Source organism: Haliaeetus albicilla, chromosome 10 (genome assembly GCF_947461875.1).
Source record: "Haliaeetus albicilla chromosome 10, bHalAlb1.1, whole genome shotgun sequence".
Classification (NCBI taxonomy): Eukaryota; Metazoa; Chordata; class Aves; order Accipitriformes; family Accipitridae; genus Haliaeetus; species Haliaeetus albicilla.
The window spans coordinates 37,728,941-37,754,242 of NC_091492.1; the positions used below are offsets into that span (position 1 = coordinate 37,728,941).

General features: G+C 39.1%; 1 protein-coding gene across 1 annotated transcript in view; it reads right to left on the minus strand.

Moving 5' to 3' along the window:
• Window positions 1-661: 661 nt before the first annotated feature.
• The window catches only part of PPM1F (protein phosphatase, Mg2+/Mn2+ dependent 1F), a 28,793-nt gene continuing 4,152 nt past the window's right edge, over window positions 662-25,302 (minus strand). The window contains exons 2-7 of the mRNA XM_069795063.1: window positions 18,451-18,581; window positions 13,815-14,014; window positions 12,996-13,184; window positions 11,686-11,829; window positions 10,598-10,691; window positions 662-9,445 (exon numbers count right to left, since the gene is read on the minus strand). Coding sequence (XP_069651164.1) covers window positions 9,072-9,445; window positions 10,598-10,691; window positions 11,686-11,829; window positions 12,996-13,184; window positions 13,815-14,014; window positions 18,451-18,581 — 1,132 coding nt within the window. The 3' untranslated portion in view covers window positions 662-9,071. The remainder of the gene's footprint in view (window positions 9,446-10,597; window positions 10,692-11,685; window positions 11,830-12,995; window positions 13,185-13,814; window positions 14,015-18,450; window positions 18,582-25,302) is intronic.

The following is a 25,302-nucleotide window of genomic DNA, read 5'->3' on the forward strand; positions in this document are numbered from 1 at the left end:
ACTGTTAAAGTTTTCTTTTTTTCAAGTCTCTTATCCCTGTCCTGCTCTCCTTACATTTTTCTTTCTTGAGGATATGAACACCAGCACTTCAGAAACAATCACATAGATTAGCTTAGCTTCCAAGCCATACTTACATTTTGAAAGTTACCATCCTTCTCAATACTTCTCTATGTTCTGTAGTAAATTAACCTTAACGTACTCCAGGAACTCACTGTCCACACTTCCACTTTGGCAGTTAAAGACCACTTCTTTAACAAATATGCAAGTAAACAACAAATTGTCATGATCTCTGCTGCAACAGGGTCTTTCAGATCATTATCCCATTACTGTAAGACATTAGGTAGTACACCAAACAACCTGCATTATTGCTGTTGTTACCTGGTAAAAAGAATGAAAGAAAACTTAGACCAAATTAATTAGAAGTACACAGTCCACTTCTAAGATGGTTTTAGTGACATCATCTTTTCAAGTAAGCATGCTCTGTGATTCCAAGGATTGTTTCCTTCTAGTGCTGCCACTGGTGTCTTCCCAGAAGGGCCCTATAGAAGAAGGTAAGATTTGGTGACAGGGTAACCACTCAAAGATGTGGAATATGACCACTGTGGATCCAGCTACTTGAAGTATTAGAATGAAAAATACATTTAAGAAAAGAAACAAACAATGCTTTGAATCACTATACTTTATTAATACTTCAGAAACATCAGATCCTACAGTGGAGAGTTCTTATCCCCGCCTGTTTCCAATCACTGCTTTGAAACAACTTCTTGCAATATGCAAATAGATACATGAGGCACTGTGTGAATACAAAAGTGACGATACAAAAAACCCTAACAATTGAACCTCATGCAATACATACACACACACACACATATATATATATAAAAAATATGGTAATGTAGCATAATACACACAAGCACTATTAGAACAATCCATGTAAATGAATGTACAATATGCATAGCATTTAATGATCAATGACAGCAGGTTTCTGACCTGTGCACAAAATCAGTCAGCTTAAATAAGAGTTTTAAGATACTAGATAACTGGTTAAGCCACAGCTTATAAAACCTGCTGTACTGCAGCTTTTCTGCTCATGGTCACAAGTGCAGATTAGCATACAAAATAAATAAGGACTACAATTCTACAACACTTGGCTAACAGCTCCTATTTCAAAGTCACTGGCCCTCTTACTTTCATTCAAGGTTCATTAGCCAACACAGTGGCAAGAAATGTGCCTAAAGCAACAGTTCTGCTCTTGTACTACTTTAATACTGATAAGAACACATATTTTTAAGTCAGCAGGAGTAGTCACAGAGGTCTAACTTACCACTAAATAAGCACAGGATTGAAGTTATCGTACAGAGCAGACAGTGAAGAATTACACTGACCGAGAGGTTGATTAGCCATGTGGTATGCTGCAGTTACCAACCTGCCTGTTCCGTCAACTAGGACAAGAAAGAGAGAGAACTGAACTGTTGAAGAAAGTTAGAAAGCTTTTTTCCCCTACTCTAAACAGTGCAAATGTTTGAAAATGCAATCTGCAGGAACAAGGAAATACAGAGACAAGTATATTTCTGAAGTCCTGTATTCAGGATGAGAGCTACTGTTACCTGAAATAAGCTTAAGTATTTGTATGGAATAACATGCAAATAACAGGCTTTTCTTACACATCCATTAGTGGTCAATACCAAAGACACAACAGTTGTAGTGTCTTATGTTCCTAGCTGACATGGTACTTTCTACACACTTGGTGTTGCAGGCCTCCAAAGATCAGACCACATTCATTATGAACACAGATGAAATTAAAATTATAACGTGGCAAGTGAACTGACTTAACAGCCAATGGAGTTTACAGTCTAAGAAGCAGCATCTTGGGGAGGGGGGGCTGACAATGTAAAAGGACATAAAAGATAGAAGAAAAACAAAATTGGGAAGAGAATAAGGAGGAGACAGAGTAGGACTGACTTTTCAGAAGAGGAAGTTAGAAGTAGTTAAAGTAGTTAAGTAAGTTAAAAGTACTTAAAGTTAAAACTTTATATTGGCCTTTTTTTTTTTGCCAATGTAAAGTTTTAGCCCCCAACAAAACAAACATCTTGCTATTATTAAACACACTGGAAGAAAAAAAAAAAAAAAGAAAGCAGCATTAATCATCCAGTATTAAGCAGAATGCCTTTTAACAAAGTTAGAAAGGGCAATGTGAAAAAGAGGAAGTCATAGTATTTAATTGCCCTGAGAAGGTCCCCATAGGATCTCTCTAGTTTCCTAGCTATTATCTCTTTATCCTTAGACATCCAAAAGGAACCATCATTCCTTAGATAAAAGGACAAATACTTCCTGCAGGGAGTGATGGTCACACCTTCCAGCTCCATTTACCAAAGCAACAAACCTTCCACATGCCTAATGTATTGCCACACAAATGATAATAAACTTCAAGAAGTGATCCGCTAGATCAGGAAAGACTGATGAAGTTCTTGTGCATGGAAATCCAGAACCATTTAATCATTAATAAGTTCAGTACTTGCTATATTAATATCTCCTGGAAAATAGTAATCAGGATTAATAGTTGAGAGAAAATTCAACACTCATAATCTAACTAGTCACAAAACCAGATGCATTCAGCTCCTTAGAAAGTTAAATATATCTTCTCTCTGCAGACTAAAAAGCACATATCAACAACAAGACATGAAACCCTGACTGAGAGGAGTTTGTTAACAAAATAAAGCAGGCATTACAAAGCAGCCAAATTCATTTCCTTAAAACAGTGGTTTTAAGCTGACAGTGCACTGCCAACTCTTCTAGCTTACTTTTTTTTATTCCATTGTTTGCATTCCAAGAAGCTTGAAAACATTTCTTTTCCTATTGATTTTGTCCTCTTCTGTTTGACAAAAGCTGCATCTTTCTAAATTTTCTATGCTGCCAACACAGCTGTCTTTTGTTTATTTTTGTGTGCAGCAGCAGCAGCAGCAGCATGCACAGCTTGGAAAACACATTAAACTAGCAACGTTGAACAGCTTGTGGGGAAGGCTTGTGAGTGCTCAGTCTCTGATGGGCCACACCAAAATAAAGGTTTAAGTGATTCTCTGTAAGATTTTGGTTTCCTGTTCTATTCAGAGATAAGGTTATCACAAGAGCCTACCAGTTCATTTTAAAGTAGTATTTTAAGAAGAGTCTATGACAGATAGTTGTCCAGGTCCAGTCACTCCTTCATGTCTCCGTTTGATTACTTTTCAGCTGACACGACTGATACCAATAGAAATAACTTTAGATAAAGTAAAATCCAATAAATGTATTAAACCCAACCAAAACATATGCAGAAAGTGGCTGGCTTAGCTCTTAGAGCTGTCAATGCTGCAAAACAAATACTCATCAGGGCTGGCTGTTTCAGTGGCTTGATTTAGGAAAGCAGGGAAGACTAGTCTCTTGGTTTTGGTGCTGTCAGTTCTAAAGGTTATGACTAGCTTGGCAGAAAACCCATTGCTTTCCAGCACAACTATTCAAATGCAGACCTACAATAAACGTGTTTAGAGAAAATACATAACTCAGCATAGATTAGGAAGTTTTGCACTCATTTGAAAGCTCATTTTTCTCCCCCTCCAACCCTTCCTGACTGACATTTTATCCATCAGGAGTTATTTGCTCCTCAAAAAGGGGAAATGGACCATTACTTCCTAGTAGGATTTTGTCTGACGGCACAGGCCCAATTGTTAAAGGGACAGTAATAGAACTAAGCAGGGAAATTTAATTCAGGCTTAACTAGAGCTAAATTATATATGAATCATCTGCAATCTGCTCTGTTGTGGCTAACATACCCCCACCTTCTCCCTAAAGCATTTGCTTGATACTTCAGTAATATAAGAATAGAAACAGACCATGTCTGGTGCTGTGCATTAAGTACCTGCATCCACAAGAATACGAGTGATTTAACCAACACAGTCTCACTTACACAAAGAGTGAGGCTGCAATCTTAATTTAGACTTTAAGCAGCTCAACTGCCTATGCCCTTTACAGATTGAGGGTATTTGCTGGTTACCTTTTGTTCAATGCCATTTAGAAATACCTATGTTCCTCAGCCACTTGTTTTGGAAGCACCTTTTTTGTTACTTTTTCAAGGATTGCCTGGGAGTGAAGTTTCAACCCCAAACAGCTGCTTTAAGCTATCAACTGAAAATGGGTTTTCCAGTGCAGACAGCCAACTTTCCTCCAGAATTCAGAAAGCAAGAGAAGCACTTTTCCCAACATCCAACAAAAAAATGGAAATTTTAGTGGCTTTTCATGACAGAAAGCTAATAGCACTGGAAATGCTTTTAAAAAGAGCAGTATCTCATCTGACTTTGCATTCAGATAAGTGTCTATTAAATGTTATTAAAGTCATCACTGTGATTAACACTATTCAACTGCCAACTCTGCTGTAACCACTCCATGCCCAATTACTCATCTTATGAGAGCTCACCAGCCGTATCGATTCATTAACACACTTCATGGCATTTACTCATGGCAGCAGTTGCACTGTGACCAGTAACTGCATATACTGAATGCTCCCTCTTAGCACTACCTTACACATACAGATGTTTAGAAAAACCCATTTAGTAGCATTAGCTTCCAAGACAGTGTTGAGAGGTCACAATAAGTCACCTCAGATGCTTTTACTGCGATTCCTTCCTTGGCTGTTTGAAGACACAGTTACCACATCTGAGTTTTGCCTTTTTAATGGGTGTGTTTCTAACTCTTTCAAGCACTGGTATTTCACTCTAAAGAACTGACATTTGTAGCTCTATTTTCCAGCCCACTTCCTTTTTAAAATAGGCATTAATAATACTTAAATGCATTCCTGTCTCTCTCTTTCACTCCTCCATCACTCAGAGGGTGGATTTTACTTAATCTCCCTCTGTTCTAAAAATTTTCCTGCATTTGTGTCCTCTGTATTCTCAAAAAAAACCCCAAACCAACCCCCTAACAAATGTAATTTGTAAAACTGTAATCTTGTCTATGTCATACCCAGAAGACTTACTGTCTTAGGTATGTTTATTTGTAGGAGAGGGTGGGGTAGGGAAGGGAAAGAAAGGTAGAAGTATGAATTACCCATAAGCAAAAGAGATGTTTGATACCCACTAAGCTAGTTTTCCATCAAGCACAATACAAGAATTTAAGCATGCTCGGTTTTAAAAATGCAAGCTCCTTTAAGGAGCAAGTTTTCTGATGCTGGGTGCTAAAATGCAGCAGCAGATATTTCACTTGGAGTCCAGTAAAATATGAAAATACTTTCATTTTTCATTGAACATTTGTCTTGAATCCTGCAGCCAACTTCTATAGCTTCAAAGATTTTGGCTAGACTCAAGAATTGGTTTTGTTGCAAGCCCATCAGAAAGACAACAAGGAAACAGGCAAATTAGTCAATTTGTCATTAGTCCATTTGACATTGCTGGACAAGTGCTAGTATATCATAGATGGTGCTGGGAAGGCCCAGAGAGGCAAGAGCATTCTCTCACCAAAATTACGCATTATTCTTAACCCTTCCCAAAAGAGGGAAGGAAAACAGGACAGAACAGCCAACACCTGAAATCCAAGAAGTTTTAAGAGGAAAGACAAGAAAAGCTAATGTAGCAGATTAGTACTATAAATTCACAACATAGCACCAGTCCATATTTTGGACTATTTAGTTCAACTTCATACCTTCTGCTAGAGCTCTTTCCCCTCTCTCCTCACCACCCATACTAGTGACACTTCTTGTAACAGTATTACACATTATAGCTGGTGGCTTCTGAAAGTGATATCAAAGTCACAAGCGAAACAAATATTGGAGGTTGCCTTGCTATCCCAAGGATAAGACCATCCTGATGACCATTTTCAATAGAATTTTAAAAGTGCACTTCCAAAATCCATACTTGCATCCTGTGTCATACTTTCATTACTGATTTAACATCAAATTTAATGTTGTTTTTTCAGTTTAAAAAAGAAAAAAAAAAGAAGTTTCCATAGGTTTTGATCAGGCTGTCAAGAATAGATAAGACATCTCCAAAACCAATTTTCCCCCCAAATAGAATTTGGAATTTTACTGTAGATGACACCCTAAGACTTATTTATTCCACTGATAGGATACAAACTGCCATTTTTGACCCAGTTACAACTCCTATAGATGGGACCAGACTTTTTAAAGCTAGTAAGAAAGAAGTCTCTAAAAAGTAAGAGAAATATGTTTTATCCCTGCTAAAATCTGTATGAGTTCCCAAAGACTATTCCTACCCACTTCCATCTCAAAGAAATGAGGCACTAGGTCATTCAGAATGACATTTATATATGGGAACAGCTTCTCAGAATGCAGAATTTCTTCCCTAGAGCATAGCCTGAGAATTAAATTTTTGATTACCACAGACAGCTTTCTAAAGGCCCATTTCACTTAGCTCCCTTAAAAACAAAACAAAACAAAAAAAACCACCAAACTATCAAGTTTGAAACAAAAAAGGATATTCTCACAGAGCTGGAAGTATCGATTGAAAGACTTAAGACTTTATTTCCTCTGTAACACAAATCTGCGCCAAAAAGGTTGAAATAGAAGGATTATTACAAAGAATTTGGCTTGTTCAATTCCCTCCATGTTTCAGGAAATTTGGCAAATTTCAGAAACTGAACCGTACTGTGAATTTACCAACATTTCACACCTCCCTTCATGAATACAATAGCTTCCCCCTCTCCTGATAAACCTCAGATAGCAGTGAAATAAAACAATTCTGTATGATTCTTACTATATTATTAATGAGAACTATTTCCAAGACACCAAGAGGCACTAGTGGTCATCAGAATTTAGCATGACACTGAATATCTGGGTTAGAAATCAAAGAGATAGGAGATAGTAAATCCAAAGGGATTACTACGCAAGCCTTAACTGAAGTAGGCTCACTACAAAAATTAACACCTACCCTACCAGGTTGCCATCACAGAAAGCCTTCCCCACATATTTTAGGACAGCAAAATGTAGGAGGGAAAAGAGTTTGCAACCTTCTCAGAGGAAAAGCTCCTGTTGTTGCACAGCAAAACAAGGAAGTCACTGTCCGAGTTGCTATGTAATGAGATGGTAGCTCACTGAGGAGTTTTTATGTTAAACTGTACAATCATCCATAGTAATCCAGCAAAAAACTCAAGTTGTGTGGGTAACTGCATTGCCCCACACTAGCTAACGATTCAGAGACACTATGGACATAAACAGTGCTGCTCTGTTCTTCCTTTTAGCCATCTCAACTCTTCTACCTAAACTTCCTCCTTAAGCAACATTAAAGTTCAACACATTTTAATCAACAGGACTGACATATTGCAATGCCATGTGCTTCTAAATTAGGCATACAATCTTGCTGCCAGATGTAAAGCACTTCTTGTTTAGATACAGAAATTACTAACACATTTACCATTGAGCCTTCAGATCTTGTTGAGTCCTGCTAGCCAGGCTAGCAAGGCAAGACAAAACACAACCAGAGGCTCTAGCATGTAATGGATATAACAGTTGCACAAAAACATACACATTCGTTAAGGTTCATTCATCCTCACCTTAGCTTCACATCCCCTTAGAAAGTTATTTAGACACAAAAAGTTCATGAAGTATGGCCAAATTAACCATCTATTAATCAAAACCTGTTACTAAACTGTTTCTAGTTTGTGTTATTAAATTTCCTTGTGAAGGTCAGAAGCGTATTTGTTTTTCAATGAAAGTCATGATGACTCAGATTGTTACTTTATGATTAACTACCTAAAGCTTTTTGCATGGGGCAGAGGTAAGTCACAGTAAGTATTGTGAAGCTTTTACTACAAGCCACAAGATTTGGCAACAATGAAAGACATGTTTTCTTGAAACCTAGTTCCCACTAAAATAATTCACAAAAATGAAACATTTAAGTGCATTAAACATTAATATTAATGAAATAAAAAAGTCACATTTTAAAAACACTATAAACTGGCTCACCAGAATATGATAGGAAGCAAGCAATCCTTGGGTGAAATATTTAAGGCACTTGAGGGTAGTCAGTTTTTAAAACCAGGTAATAAAGACACAGCCACTTTAAAATTCTAATTTAAATAAAAACCACAACAAAATAAAGTAACACTGCAAAAAATTCCTCCAACTGTAAAGTTCAGTAAATAAACAAAAAAACCCACTTAGAATAAAAATACAATTCTTATTTGTTATAGTACACAAAAAAGAGGCAGAAACAGAGCATATTTAACTGCTAGAGCGTACATACTGTAAAGATGTCTCTCAAATACAACAACAAGGGTCCTTTCTTTTCAGGTTGCCAAATAACCAATAAAGCGTGTTTGTTAGGGAGAAATAATCCAGTGCAGTTAAATATTGGATTCCAGTTTGTAAACCAGAGCATTCCACAAAGCAGCTGATTTTGTATCATTTTGCCTGGGATATTTCTAGTTAGCTTTCTTGCTCTTTTTCTGGAGCATTCAGCTTCATTTTCTCCTTTCCATACACACAAAATTAACGGTCTCTGAATAAAGAGCCCACATCATTCTTGTAATATCATCTTTGGTACAAAACAAAAGCAACTTACAGAGCATAATGGTGTCACCCAGTCTCTCACACACCAAGCCTGTTCCTACAGACCACATGCAGTAACAAGCTTTTCTGTGATGGTGACAGCTTCTCTCCTCCCAATCTCCAAAGTAACATCACAATTAAATATAACATACAGCATTCTTTTTAAGCGCTAATTTAAATTTTCACTCAGAATTCACAAATGGGTATTCTCACCCATTAGCTTATACATATTATGTTTTCTTACCACTTCCAGGGCAGAGGGGTATGACCAGCAGCCCTGGGACACACTTTAGAAGTCTGCTCCCAGAGACAAAATAGCTGTACAATCTCCACGTCTGCTCAGTGTTTTTTTTTGAAAGGAGGGGGAAGGAAGGAAAAGACAAATGGGAACTCAGTAAAAGGAGTCTTGCCTTTCTGTTAAATGTTTGTCCATTTGTCATTTTTCTCCTGACATGTTTCACCTATTGCATTAGAGGCTTCTTCAGTGGAAAGCAGTTCCTTATGTGAACTTATTTGAATGTTCTGGATTAAGCAGATTTTGTCACTGTGTGGCTGCTGCCTCACAACTGAGGAAATTAAAGGGTGAGCTCCGAGCATCATCACCAGCCCCAAGGCTCTTAGGGTCTCTGAGACAGTCTGCCAAGATGTCCTGAGGATCCCTCAAGAACACCACTAGAACAGTGATGTTATCACTGGATCCATTCTCCTTTGCAGCAGCCACCAGTCTTTCGGCTGCTTTGAGACCCACTCCTTTGGTTTGCATTAAATGATCTAGGACCAAGTCTACAACCTCATATGGCTTGATAGCGTCAAAGAATCCATCGCAGGCTAGGAGCAAGTAATCTTCAGAACCAGTCAGCTCAAATGAATTTCCATCTGCATCACCAGAGATGTAGGGTTTCTGACATATGTCACCTAAGACAAACAATCAAAACAAAGGCTTTATTACTTCAAATGTAAACAGCTACTTCTTCACCCATCAATTACTTTTACCATCCTCAAGGACAGCCAGATCATATTCCAGAGGTACCTGATGCAGGACAAGAGTAGTGAAAAGCTATGGAATAAGCATGGAAGGCCTTTGTTTCTCTAAGAACGCTTGGAACCTACGTAAATCCAGTTGGCTTCTAAGGGGCTACTCTAATTCATGCTTTCCTAATTTTGCAGGGAAACTAAGGAAATTCTTTCAAAGTTTTTTCTCTCTGAAATATATTTGTGCAAGGAGATAGTCAGGCCTTCATTTTGCAGGTATTTCTCTTGTACAGCCTTCAGAATGCTATGAAAATAAGATTTTTCTTAGCTGTCCAGATATACAGCACAATGCCACAAGAATCTGCTCATTGTGTTTAGTTCATCAGTTTCATATGGACATACTTATTAAACATGGGTTGCTATTGATCCAAATAGTATTATACAAATCTATACTAATTTGCTTCCACTCATACATTACAGTTATCTACTGTACTTGCCCAGGGTCTTTTCTCTTTTTGCCTTAATTGGTGAGTAGCAAAGTAAGCTCATTTAATAAGATTCTGGAATATTACAATTAAAATCCCCTAAATTGCTGGATATGTGTGATTTGAAGGAGGATGCAGCGATCTGACTTAAGAACTGCAGTCAGGAGAAAGATATATTAATATTGAAGTGGACAAAAAAACCCACAAAGCAGACATTCACACATATAAAGAAGGCTAGATGAACATTTATTACTTCCTCCACTTTTAAAAAGTAAATACTTTATGTTTTTTAAGCTACTATAGAACACCATGGTATCAAAGACACTTACAAGAAGCAAAAGACTTCGAAGTATAAAAGAATTAGGACTGTCATTGCTAGTATGTAAAATAAAACAATATTCTATGCGTATGGTAAAACCAGTAAGATTATATAGCTGCAAGCTATGTAAGTTATACAGCTGTAAGCTAGCCTTATGGCAAAGACAGTAAGAGTGGTTTGCTATTTGGTTGATGCTAAGCAAAACGTCATTTACAGCAAACATACAGTCTCAGGTGGTGTGTTTTAATCAAATTTCATCTGAACAATACTAATTCTAATGGCTTATCTTACCAATTGCTCTGGAAACAGCCAAGGTACCATTAACCCGCCAGCAGTCCATATAGGTTACACAACCACCCAGAGTCTCAATACGCGCTCTTTCATCCTGAAAAACAGTAGAATACAATTTTTATGCTGAAAACCTACCCATGGCTTACTGACCTTGTTGTTATCCAATTGAAGAGGAAAAAAAAGACAAACCCCAAAACCAAGAGCTGCTTCAGCTTCTGTATTTATACTATGAACATAGCAAACACACATATCAGAATCTAGCTCGGAAACACGCACTTAAGATTACTGGAAACAACCCTCCTACTTCCCAACCATACCATGGCTTGTCCACAAAAAAAGCAGAATTCTTAAGTTTTTCATATCTGCATGTTTTTTCCCATACGGATGAGTATCCTTTTGTGCCACTTCTTCCCATCCCATACAGCAATTGGGTAAATATATAAATATTTGGAATAAAATACAAGATAACTAGACTATTTAACAATAGTATTCACATTGACAATCCTTTAACTACTCAGTTATTACAAATATTCATGCTATGAAGGCAAAGGGTCGTGCAATGCTATCTAAACTTGCAAGATCCCCATCAAATTTCATGTAATAAAATACCTGGCTATTTAAAATATATAGAAAATGCAATACACTTTAAGCCAGTTAGGCTAGTAGATTATCATTAGCTTTTGAATGACAGTATAGCATTATGAAACACTTGCATTCTACTAACATTTTAAATAGTTGTTAATCTCAAATTAATAAGTTAATTTGTAACAGGCAGTTTTTAATTCACACACACACAAAAATTCTGTGAAAGTCTTTAATTACTACAAATTTTGAAAAGACAGTCTGAGCGGGAACTGAAGTCAGGACTACCAGTACCATCAGTACTTTCAAGGGGGCATAGTTGTAGGGATCACCTTTTCAAAACACAGGCATGGATGGAAAAAAAGAAATTGTCAATTCTCTGAATCCTATCGTACAATATATGTAATTATGTAAAGCACCAAACACTTAAGAAGGCTTGATTCCAAAGGTTTCAAGAGAGATTCTGACAATACACATACGAGAGAAAAAAAACAAGTCAGACTTACTTCTCTTTCTGGTTTGTGAGGTTCCATTAATGTCACAGCTTTTCCTTGCTGCACAAGCATTACCTGCGAGTCCCCTAGCCATGCTATGTGTAGCTTGTTCCCTACAATCAATGCAGATACACCTGTTGTACCACTCCTCAGCTTCTACAGAAGAAAACAGGTATGTTAGGTGAATATTCAACAACCCCTACTAGGCTACATGGCAATATCGTAAACCTAGGTTTAATCACAGTTAAATGCAGCAGAGTAGACCTGCCAATCATAATTCAGGCACCTGAAAAAAGGTACGAGATATTGGACAGACTTGAAATAAACTGTTTACATATTCTAACATGCAGATGGCCAATACTGCCTCTGTTATGTTCTTCCTTTTCTGCTATTTATTCCAAAACTGATCTAGGAGACTAAGACCTCTATTGTTCAAAACACAGAGACACATAGAAAAGAAAGAGGATCTGAATTTCAGTAGCATGAACATTTCACAAACAAACACAGGTCTCCCCAATCCCTTTCACACTCTCCACTCTACCACTGGCAACTACAGACACCTTGCTCCGCATACAACCTCTTATCCTTGGGTATTTAAATGAGGATGCCAACAAAGGAAGGAACCTGACTGTCCTAGATTCCCTGTAAAGATTAGTGAGAGTCAGACCTCACAAAGATGCTGGTCCCTCTTTTGTATCTCATTGACAGAAATGAAGATATTAACCATGAACACTTCCATATTCAGTAACTGCTATAATAAAAGAGTTCTCATTAAACTGTAAAATAAACCACCCTCCCATTATGTAGATTTGAAGAAAGAATGTTCATCATACCAACTTGAAACAAAGCTGATCAATAAGCTTAATGAAGAGTCTGATTTAAATCACAGAATGTATTTTTCATCTTACAACCACCTGTGATATTAATGGCGGGACAAGAAAGAGGAAGATAGTGACCATATTATCAGGAATAGAGAAATCTCTTTTCCAGGTAAGAGGTAGGACAACAGAACATCTAGGGGCTGCCTAATTTAGGCAAAGAGGCAGCAGAGTGTTCTCTCAAATAATTGGTATGTCAGGACCATTTAAACCACTTAACACTTCTTTTCAATCACTCATCTTGAACTTGCAAGCACTACCATTTTGTTTTTCCTCAAAAAAAGAAATAATTTGATCAAAGAAAACCTTTACATGTAGCATAATTTCATAAAGAAGTCGGTGATTTAAAGAAACTGTACTGCCAGAATTTTCTGGATAATACCATGTTGTCCAACAGTTCTCAGTGTTATTTAAATACAGTGGAATTAATCTCTACCCACTCACCTCTCTTTTGGCTTTGAAAAGAAACATTTCATCTGTCTTCTGGAAAGAGCATTTCAAGGCCTCAGCTGGATTCTTAACAATCTCTTCGTGTAGCCCAACATTTACATGTAAATGGGTTGCTGAATAATTGGCAGCATCCACTCCACCATGGCCATCAAATACAGCAAAGTAAGCGCGATCAGTGTCATCCTTTTGCGGGGAGGGAGAGAGAGAAAGACATATTCATGTTCAAAACCAAAATAGCTCATAGACTGGTACCAGCAAGCAAAGATCCGTTATTCTGGGCTTTCTTCCATACAACGTTGCATAGGTAAGGGCAATTTAAGTCAGTTTACCCATGTGTAAAATGGATAAAATGGGTACTTTGCAGGGGAATTACTTTTCTTTGTTTGCTGTTAGTCATTTAATATCCTTGAAAAAAGTCTGGAATTGAAACAGCAGACAGCTGGTTATGTAGTCCCACTGCAGCTTCAGTAACTGGCACTTGTACAACTGCTGTTCTCCCCCCTTCTTTTCTTAATATATCAGTTACCTCAGTCACAAGAGCATTATAACTCCAGCAACATAACACTGGGTGAACTTCCCATCTCCCTATATTGCTTATGACATGAAACCCAAGGTCACGAGATCCTTCTTTATCAGGGCCGTAGTTAGCCCCTAGCAATCTGAGTGGTAAGTCCTTGCTCCAGCACAGACATGATAAATAACTTGTGGCAACAAATTCTTACCATTTCACAGATCATCCATCACTACGTCATTGTGTTTACAGGAAGGTTGAAAAGCTAACAAACTGGCCTCCCCGATTTTGTCCAGACTTACTGATAAACCAAACAGCTGATTGAACTCTGGGAGCAGAACGTGGCGGTCCTCCATTTTCCGTCGAGTGTTACGGATGGCATGGATGGAAACAAGCAGGAACCGCTTCAGTGGTCTCAGTGGTGGCAACTGCTTCTGCCACTCAAAGCAAACATCCCGAAGCTTGTTAAAGAAGCAGCGTTGCAATGACTCTCCATCCAGCACTGACAGGACAAAGACAAAACAGTAAGTTGTGTGCCCCATTTTCCTACATTACCCCATCTTTTGGTCTGTCTTTCCCTCAAGTTTCTTTCCTTAGAGCTACATACACACGTTCAGCACTCTGCCTTTACAGGCTCTGCAAGAATTAAAATAGGCTCCTGAGAATAATGTGGAGAGAAAGTTGCAATGGAAAACAGCATAATATTAAGGATAAGAGCAGCTTCTTTACTTATAAGCTTACTAGTTCTCTTTCAAAACAGATGCTTATCAAGTAGGTGATTATATTGCAAAAATCATAACAAAGACGCCCAAATCAGTCTGGCATATTAGACATAAACGTAATTACTATGTAAGTAAAATGCACAAGTTAATAGTGCTGGGAGTGCACCCCTCCCCTCACCAAAAAAAGGAAATAATCAAGTGGGCAGAAAAGCCTTCAAGATAAGAGATTGCTGTTGTCTTGGACACAAGGGTTGAAAAAGCGTTAGCCTGGCTTTGGGTCAGGTTATGTCCTACTGAACCACTTCCACTGAAACAAGGAAGTCTGAGAATGTTTTGCTGAGGTCAATAGCTCAACTCATAGCTGAGCTAAACAGATTAGAGTTTTAAGCTGTTGTCTTTATCTTTTTAAATACACATGGTTGTAGGAGCTAGAGGGACAGAAGAACACTTCCGCCACTTTCCTGCTTTGTCATTACAGAGCAGAACTGTAAACACCCATTGAGCATAGTGTGAAAAGCTCCAGCCAGACACTCAAATCCTTTTCTGGATAGGTCCCAAAGATCAATTAATCCAAACTTATTGTTCATCAGACTGAATGGTTTGGTGTTTGGCATTGTGTCTAGCTTTGCAACGCGTCTCTCTCAGAATAGGTAATAATTTAAAGTTTTGTTGTTTAAGAACCCTGCCTCAATGCTAAATCAACTAACTTCAAAAAGCATTGAAAAGATCATCTACAGAGCAAAAATAATTTGCTGGTCACTAATGTGTTTCCTAAAGGACTGCAGTGCATGAACTATCTTTCCTATTTTATCCTGACTCCTGCTAACACTGCTAGCATTAAAGGTTCCTCAGAATTCCTTTTCATAACTCCCGGTTCTCAAGCATTTCTTTTTCTCAGCAACACTGGATGGCCAGCTTCAGATGCATCTCTGGGCCTGGAGAATTGAGAGCTTAAATTTAAACACAGATCTTTGATTAGCAGTCACTACATATTAACCGAAACTACTTTTGGTTTGCTTAATATGCAGGTGTGAATAGGCAAGATATTAAAACCTTTAAATATTAAGTCATCCCATATACAAATATAATTAAATAGGACAGCATCTTAGACAGTCTTGTCTACAGCTATTAGTTTACATATTTGTAAATGTCTTGACTAATACTGACCAGAAGACTTGGACACACACTGCTGTTTAAATATTAAGCTTGTGAAATCTGACATAGAATTTAGAACCTTAACAGCAGAAATTCTTCTGCAGTATACCACATCAAACAGTGGTACTCATATAGGCACACGTACATAACTTGCTTTTATATAATTACTTCTCTTTCAATCCAAAAATGCTTTTTTTGCCAGAGAGTTATAATTGCAATGCAGGAAGAGAGTCCACACTGTGCTGTAGCACAAGGAACATCTTCCTTCCTAGTTGTACAGTTAAAGTGATGCAATAGCAATTACAAGATAGGGAAAACAAATACAGTCCAAACATGCAGAGAAACTAATGCATTTAAAGTAGATACTCCTGGCTGAGATTAGGCAATACAAGTAATAGTAAGCAGATTTCCATAAGGTTTGATAGGGGAATGGTAAATAGCGATTTGATCTAAAAGACAATGGTGACAGAAGAATGAACAAAGATAAAATAGACAGGAATATATAACACAGAGATTAAAGATGGTTTCAACCATGAGAACAGGCATGGTTCTGGGGCATTTGTTAACAAGGAGTACCGAGAGAGAAACTGAACTAGTTGAAGATGGAACTCATCCAAGGATTTTGTGACTTTGCCTGTGCCATCTTAAAAGTAGACTCCAATCCTGTATCTTTATGGCCTTTAGAGTAAAACAGCGGCATGAATTATTGTACAGGTGTCACCGGTATAATGTAACCATACAGGATTCCAGAGACATTAGATGCTTGTGACCAAGAAAATGTCCCTGTCCTATCAAGCTCTTCATTACTCACTGTTTCTAAATATTATAATTTCTCAGCCATTCAGATGAGGTTCACTAACTGAAGGTCCGTGGGCCCAAGATTTTCATAAGACCTAGAACCAGGAATTACAATTCTAGGCTCACAAACACACAGCAGTTCACATCCTGTATAACTGCTACAGTTCACCTCGAAGATAATTACATGGGAGTCAATGAAGAGTCCCCAGCAGAGTGGCTTCAAGATGCTCGGATGACCAGTTTCCAACTGCTTTGTGAAATATTTGTGCTGAAAACCTATGTAATTATCATACTTGGGTTACAATATGCTGTTCCTCATTCTCCTGCAAAGGTTGAGCGATAGCAAATATACACTCCTGGAGCACAAAATCACAACACTGTAAGTAAGATACAATTCTCTCTGATGTAAGGGAGACAATAATGGAGATGCTTTTATATCACTTTTGACAACGGGAGATCTTACCACATGCCTGACAGTCATTGCTGCAAACATAATAGGGAGTTTCTAGTAATGGCAGATCAGTACCTTGATCTCCTTCAGCTTCCCCTGCACAAAGCCATGCTCTAGCACTGCTGCCTGTACTTCTTTATCTTATAATTGCAGTGATCTAGTCACACAAAGCTCCTATTTGCCAGCTCCTCGTCTCAGGCGGAGTCCTGCTCCAGGTTAGGTTAGCTGCAGTGAAGTCCGTGTGACCGCTCACAGACCAACAGACACAACAGAACACGGAGTGCAGAAACAGGGCGCTCTGGGGAGACTGCACTGGAAGAAGCACCCGCGAGAACCTCCGCGGGCCTGCGGGACGTCCCTCGCAAGCTGGTTCTATGCGGAGGTGCTGGGAGCCCCAGCCCCAGCCGCAGCTCCGCCGGGGGGCTGCAGAGGGCGCGATCCGTCGCCCCGGCCCCGCCCCGGAGGCGGGTGTGCCGGTGTCCCGCACGCCGCCGCTCACGTTCCCCCTGGAGGCAGAATCATTCCTCCCTGCGCCGGGGGAGAAGGGCCAGGGCACGGTGTTTAGACCCCAGCCAAGCTGATACAAAGCCGACTCTTGCCATGCAAAGTGCTGGAAACTTGCTAAATCTCTCCAGCCATATGAAGGCTACAAACATTAAGGCAAGGGATGAAATATTCAGGGTGCAGCGAGACTTAATTAAATGTGTTCCCCCTCCTGCCGTTTCAGACTTGTAGGTGAATACTGAAATAGGCTTGTGGGAAGAGTCATATCCTGGCCATTACCAGAGCCCTATTTGGAGACGCGTCCTCTGGGGCACGCTGAACCGCCTTTCAAGTCATCCCAGGGAAATGGCAGGGTGAGTATTTCCCCTTACAGGATAGACTAGTTTGCCTAAGACATCTCTCCTCCGTTTTTATCTTCGACTCTGCCTGCATCCTGCTCCACTTAAATTCTTGGCACTGGGACTGAAGGTTTGGTGAAGTCTAATGTTAAACACTTCAGCATGTAAATGCAATAGGACCATCTGTTACACAAGGCACAAACCCAGTACTCAGTCACCAAGGTCTGTTCTCTCTCCAATTCACTCAGGAGAAAATGCAGGCATCAGACAGAAGACACACACATCAGGTTCTTCATCCCTCAGCATCCCATCTTTATAGCGGAGGGTGGGAAGCAAAGAAATAATCGATAGAGACTATTGAGAAACTTGCCAAGAGGAAGATCTAGAGTTTCAAGATGTTCAGGTAGTGGAGGGGCCACAGGTCTCAAAATCTGGTTCCCAAGAACTGACAAAAGCAAGATGGATTATATGGATGAATTTAAGGTGTCAGTGTGGCTGCATAATAGCAACTGTGATGATGTCAATGACAAAACATAGGAGTAATTAGCTAAGGTCAGTCTACCAAAGAGAAAAGGGCACTTCAAAAATGTAAGAGGTTATCAACTTAAGATAGGAACTGAACCAGTTCAATTTAAGTGAAATTATCCAGTGAGGAAAAGTTCTTAACTAGTTCAGTTCAGCAAGCACAGTGGATACAGTCACTAATTCTTTTTGGGAAGAGAAACTCTCTTCCCTTTCCAGAAAGCCAACCCACACGATCAGTCCAGGGCTCCAGACACGTTTGCATCTTGCCCACAAAACTAGCATAGCTACCTTTCATCCCACAGATACCCAGCAGGAGCAAATAAAGTTCTGTTCACTGCTGCTTGCCAGACAGCCTAACCAAATATTCTGGGAAACATTTCAAAACACTGAAGTCTTCCAACAGACAGCCTCTGGGAAAACCACAGAAGAAAAAAAGTATACTTACAGGTGAACCTTTCCTCATCTCCTTCTCCCTCTGTTTCCACACTTTGCTGCTTAAATTCAGTCAAATCTGTTTGGAGGACTTCATCAACTGCAGCATGGATCAACGATGCTGCAAGAAGTGGTGAAACACCTCTGCTGGTAAGAAAAGGAAGGGAAAGCAAAATAGACTGCATTAGTTTAAATTGAGCTACAACCTCACTGTTTATGGCTGGTGACCTCAGAATTAGAAAGCATTACACACAATCAATAATTCCAATTTCATTAGTGAACTAGTAGAGGAAACCGTATGTTCAATATTTATTCATACAAATCTTTAGTAAGATCTTCAGTTGGACAACTGCTTTCTCGAGAATGCAAGGAGGAAGAAGCATATGAATCATGTTTTCAAACTGTTGCCTCACACTCCAGTCGCAGATGGTACCTCCTTTTCTCGAGCTCTCAGATGGGAACTGCTACCTTCAGTTCTAGCCTCTGAACACAAACATTTTGTTTCTACTCACTACACAACATTTCTTGCTCACAGTCAACTGTCTCTCCACAGACAGTATCAGAATCTCTGCATTGTGGTACATGCGAATCTCCAAAAAGGTTACTGAGACTCCAGTTCCCTTCCCTCCTCAAAGAAAGTCATGCTCAGTACTAACCTACAGACCTTTAACACTCAGTTTCTCCTGAATGGAAGTTCCCCAAAGAAATCACCCAGGAAGAAGGTGCAGAGTTGGCACTGGGGACTGGGATAAGAAAAGACTCCAAGACTTGTGATTCAGCTGAAGCTTTTAGGTAAGCATCCAGAAGACAATAATGCTACACAATCTACACACCCTCTCCTTTTCACTCAACCCTTTATGCAAGCTGCATTCTTGATAGGAAGCACACACTTGCTATAATGCTTTTGAATCTGTAAACAAATAAGCCCCATCCAACTTTAAAATGGGGCTACTAGAAAATAACTCTTTTATATTCACTATATTCCCATGGCAGGCACTAATAATTACAGTACATAACACACATTCCTGACATTTTCTATGAGCACAATGAAGAATAAGCGTGGACGTCCATAAAAAGCATTTTATCCATTGTTCATGGAGTGTTTGATACCCATAAAGTATCAAATTATACAAGCAAAGCAAGTAGCACATTAAGGCACCTGCAGCAAGTCAAGGACAAGACTTTGTTTTGCCAAGAAACATTTAGAAAGTCCTGAATAAAACTGGTTGGCTACGGAGTAAGAAATGGTGGAAGCAACTAGTCTCTGCAGATGTTCAGCAGAGACGACTGGTTTTGTGCGAACAGAAGAGCAGGGAGGGGAAAACTGTGAGGTTTCAGATCCCAGCAACAACAAGCTGAAATGCATTTTGCCATTGTGTTTCTGAAAGAGAGGCCTTGTCATATCCTCACAGCCATGTACGAGTACCTCCTGTGGCAGCAAACAGAAAGCATTGTGTAGTCAGCAGGCTGCTAACAGAAGCGTGTTTTATGCTACGCATTCTGTAGCAGTGATGGCCTACTTTAATGAGTCATTTTGGTACTTCAAATAGATGGCAACATGTTTGCAGTCCTTTCAGTGCTAGCTGCAGTCATATCACATCAAGGGAAGCCAGAAATTGGCCTTTTATTTCTTTTCTAAGGCTAATATGTTTAGGGGAGTTAGTTCCTTTCCTACCCAAGTTAAAAGTAACAGTGCCTGCTTATAATCACTCTGACACTAACAGGCAACCTTTTAAAAGGTCAGGCAAGAAATACATCTGAAACAGATACGGCAAAACCCTCAAAAAAATCCTGCTTCCTGTTTTTGTTTGTACAGGTGGAAAAGAAAGCAATATGAAAATACAAGCCACACTATGTCAGATATGTAGCTGATGCTGCTGCAAGTCAGAAGCTTTAGTTAAAGTAGGTTTCAGCTCCAAGAAATATTAAGTGAAAGAGCTATGCATTTAAATGCAGTGATAGCCACAGCTTCAGTCATCTTCAGAATTTCTTTGCTATGCTGGAGGAAAAATTCAAATCTAGCCTGGGTTTCCAGCTTGGCATCAGAAGAGGGCTTAATACTTTGATTTTAAACTTCGTAGACTTCTGCTTTGCAGAGCCCTGACTTGCTGAACTGGGTCCATAAAAAGAAGCTTAAACAAAAGCTAAGTGCTATAATTCACAAGTCCTGTATAAACCTCTGCTTACAGGATGCCTGTAACAAAGAGGTTTACGAGTTATTATGTCACATCCTTCAACTTTTTCCAGTCACCACCCAGTTCCTAAAAAGGAAATTCAGAGATTCCTCAGTACTGATACGCTTCATTCAGCTTTGCTTTGCTTCCTATGTATTTCCTCCCGCTCCACAGTTTTGCAAATCTATACAGAGAAAATGGTTGTTCACTGGGATTTATTTGTTATGCAGTCAGCAACAATGTTGAGCAGTTGATTCTGACATGTTGACAAAAGATAAAAGCCCCCAAAATGACCCTACCTATTTAGCTCATTCAGCCTCAGTTCCAAACAGAACATATTTCTCAGTTACTTTATGAACTCTTAATACTAGTACTACCATATTGGTGAGCCTGTTTTTTACTCAAGCTCAGGTAAATGGAGCTCCAAGGCAATGGTATCTTCCATTCAGTTTCAATGTTTACTGGTTCTAATTTCATCCTCTAAACCAGGGACTTCAAGAGTTAACAAAACATATAATTAAAGAAGAGTAAGAACTGCTTCTTTAGTTGAGAGCTACAAGGTCTCACTTGGCTAGAGAGTATCTGGAAGCAGACACAGTACCTATGGCAACCAGGGTAAAAGTAGAAGCCCACTGCAGTTACCGTAACAGACTTCAAACCTTTTCTGTAAGCAAAGAAGAATGTCACTTTTTGTTAAAATCTTCCTTTCAAAGAAGCCCAAGACACCCTGCTGACAGGCTGAACCAAGCATAATTTAATCTTCATGAATCAGAAGAATTACTGTAGCTGTTTCCTAAGTGGGAAAACAACTGTGTTGGGAAGAAGAGGGAAGCTGGTGGGGTGTGCTACATGGAAAGGATGTTACCTTCTCTTAAAGACTTAGAAGAAACGTGTCAGCCCCGTTTCTATGACACATGCAACACTAATTACCTAGCCTCAGCGTACACAGGCTAGTAGTAAACAGACATAGAATTTCTTTGCCACAGGCTATTTCTTTACTAACAAAAAGGGTGTGTTTTGACCACAATAAAAAAAATATTTAAAAAGAATTAATGCGTGTTGTAACAGTGCAGATGAGGCATTGTAGCTTCACCACCAGCTAAAGTCGGATCGCCAGTGGCTAGAGCATGGACTTCATATCATCCAGCGACTTCATGGTAAAATATAAGCCTCATTTTAAAAACTTGAGTATTAGATAAAAGTGGTAAGTTAAGAGTAAAGCAATACTTATGCTAATAAAGAACACACTTAAATTTATATGCCATCCTCCCCCTTGAAAGATTCTGGACTACTGGACACATACAGTATTGTTAAAAGGAGCTATGCAAAGCTTGTGTTGATATACATACCTGTGGGCCAAAATAAAGTTACAGACGGAAGTAGAAAGCAGTTATGATATTTTGCATACTTTAGATTTGGCCTGAGTTACAGAACAGAACTTAATTCTCTTCTTGTTCACCTTGTTTCTCTTCTGCAATACAATTTAGTTCTCTTTCACTTTAAAAGACCAGCTGTCATGCCATCACAGCCACAGTGTATTCATTTATGTTCCTTCAGGAAGCAGAAACCCTAGTAAGATCACTTCTTATTTGATTTCATTTGGGTCATTAAATCCCCAGTACACTTGCAGTGAGCGTTGCAAACAAGTCACCAGTTCAAAGATGCCTCCACCTCTTCTTCCCCTCAAATATAAGAGGGTATATTCAGAAATCTCTAGTAAACAGCTTTGTGGGCATGGGGGAAGCATCCAGAGCATCAAAGGTCAGGCCACCACATCTTGTTCAGAGCCTCAACTATGACTACACTTTTTTCAAAGGCTTGAAAACAGATGACAGACTTTCTGTTGTGCTCTGTGCCCACAGCTTACAGCAGCTTTGAGAAAGCCGAGTAGTGCAGCAGATGGCAGAGTCCGAACAGCTGCTCTTCAGCACTTTGAGCAGAGAGAAGCAAGCTCTGTGCAACCTGGTGGAGAGTGGTACAAAGCTTCACTAGGACATACCAAACACCCAGTGTTTACGCAAAGCCTTCTGAATTTTTTACTTTTTTTGGAAGGAAAATAATTCACATCCCCTAGCCCCAAACACACACATTCTCCCACAGTACTGTCAGGAAATCTCTGTTTGTATAGAGAAGCACAGGAGATTACTAACTGTATTTGCTAAGTTGTTGATCATTTGCCACCTTTCAAATTTAAAAAAAAGTTTACATGATGTTCTTACTAGGTATTATTACCAAAGTCACGGCAACAAGGCAGCAGTGGTATTGCAGGCCAGAGCACCACTGTACAATCCTCTTTTTCTTTCAGAGTGTGCATATATATATGCATATGTTGGGGAATGAAGAAGTGCTATATCTGCTAGCAAAAGCTTCTAGCATAACTCAGCTGCAGCTGACTTATATCAGAGGGAAGAGTGTTTGTGCTCTGTAACACCAGAAGATCACATACAGGACAGCTTTGCCAGTAAAGCAAAGTTTGTCACTGTGGACTCAGTGTGTGTTTCTAGCACGTTACAGCTATATCAGCAAAGTGTTTTTACTGCAGATCTGCAAATGCTAGCAGTTCTCTAGTAAGTGAAAGATCCTCTCATACTGCCAAAATAATAGCAGGTCACAAGTTTCCTCATAAACAAAAGCTGCTTGTATTCAGTATTTTCTCCCCAATCTGCTACTTTTATTTCCCTCCCCCCTTTTTATTCTTATAATCAACTACAGAATGCTTCCACTCAAGTGGCTCTAAGCATTAGTACTTATTACAGCAGCACCGAGAGTTCCCAGGGTGACGGTGACCAGAAAAGTACAAATGTATACCCACTGAGGAGAGAACATCTGACATCCTACAATGCATAGGAAGTTGTTTCTTTTGTTAATGACATCAGGTCTTTACAGTAGATGAACAAGATGGAATCAAAACAAATATATAAACAATGCCACACAGAGAATTTCAATCTTTTACATTTCCATCTTTACATGAAGCAGTTTTTTTTCCAGATTTTCTTCTGAAACTATCAGAAGAAGCAGCAGCTTTAGAATCCAGAATCCATCTATTTAGGCCCTTCAGTCATGATCAAACAGTTTTTTACAGAAAATGTGCAATGGAGAGTCACCAGCTACTTCCATTTCATTCTCAGCAGGAAGAAAAAGCACACAGCAGAACAGGAGAGGCTTAATTCCACAAAAGCCACTTTTCAATTAAGCCCTAAACGTGTTGTTTGCAAAACTGAGTATTTCTTATCTTGATGCCCAACTCAAACAGCAACAGAATGGGTGTTTCACACAGACTGAGAGCAAAATATGCAAGTTCTAGGGAAAGGCAATTTCAGTTTTCCAAGCAGAAACAAAGAAACTGATTTAAACACTAGCAAGCCAGACCTAAAAGTTTCCTCATCGTTATAGATTTGATCTTTTTTTCAGCATTTTATCAAGTGTTTTCTCTCTTGTATTGCAGGCATCCCCATACATACACTTCCTTTTTAAAGGCAAAGTGATTCTTTCCCAAAATTACTATTGAGAGTATCTTGTAACAGGGAAAATTCCCTGGGGGTTTTAAATTATGAAACGCATTCTGAAAAGCAATTTACTGATCACAAAATTAACAGCTTGTCCAGCCTCTATATACCGTAGGAGGCAGGTCAGAACTGCCAAAAACTTTATTAACCAGACACACGTACAGTGTGAGCTGCACATCATTTCTCTCAAGCTGTGTATCGTCCTGCCATCAGCTTCAGAAGCAGCAGTGGGCAAACCATGCACAACAGAAAAGCAGCTAGTTTTGACCACCACCCAAAATTACCAGAGCTGGTTTGTTAACCATTTGCTAAATTAACTAGTAAACAGCAGAAGTGCCACATACCTCTTGCGCATTAACTTCATCAAGACTTCCAATTCTAACACTATTAATCATGTAACAGTGAGAAACTCCTGAAAAGAGTAGGCTGTTTCTGCTAAGCCCATGCTTGCTTTTGCTACCAAGGGCAACTGGTCCCATGAAAACTAGAAAGTTTGTTTGCAGGCAATCACACATGAAATTCACTTTCTTCTCTGAAGTGAATAGATCACTGATGCTGTAAACATGTTCCTAGCAATGGGAAGTGCATTACAATAACATACACTAAATGGTACAAATTAGGAATAAGGAAGTAAGTTTTAGGGGATTTATTAAAAGCAGAGGTCACAGTAGACAAGGTATTAGTAGTTTTCAGAGGAAGGGACTAAAGGGAGTTTTAAGAAGAGATTGGGTAAACCAGAGGCAAGATAAGATTTTTTTTTTTCTCCTCTTCCTGCTTACAACACATAAAAACATAAAAATATAAGAATTGCTGAATTAACTATTCTAAAAGCAGGGAAATGCTGAAAATAAAGATGCCAGGGCCACACCTTGGCTCTAAGCACTACAGTGTAAAACACAAAGACACAAAACAGGATGCTGAGGCAACCGAGAGATGAAACACAGTGAATCGTTTGGGAGGGGGCAGAACAGGAAGCCAAAGTCTCACAACTATTATTGTAGTAAAGTCTCCTCAAACAGGAAGGCTGCTGGAATTTCACATTGTTCTTTGGCTATGTCACAGGATGGTCATACAAGTTTCAGCTCCTATCAAGGGAAAGGAGAAATTTCTGTATTTGGGGGTCTGATTTCATCTCATGTTCTGTTTCAGTACAAGTTAGTAAAATTTCAAGTTATTTTCTAAAGT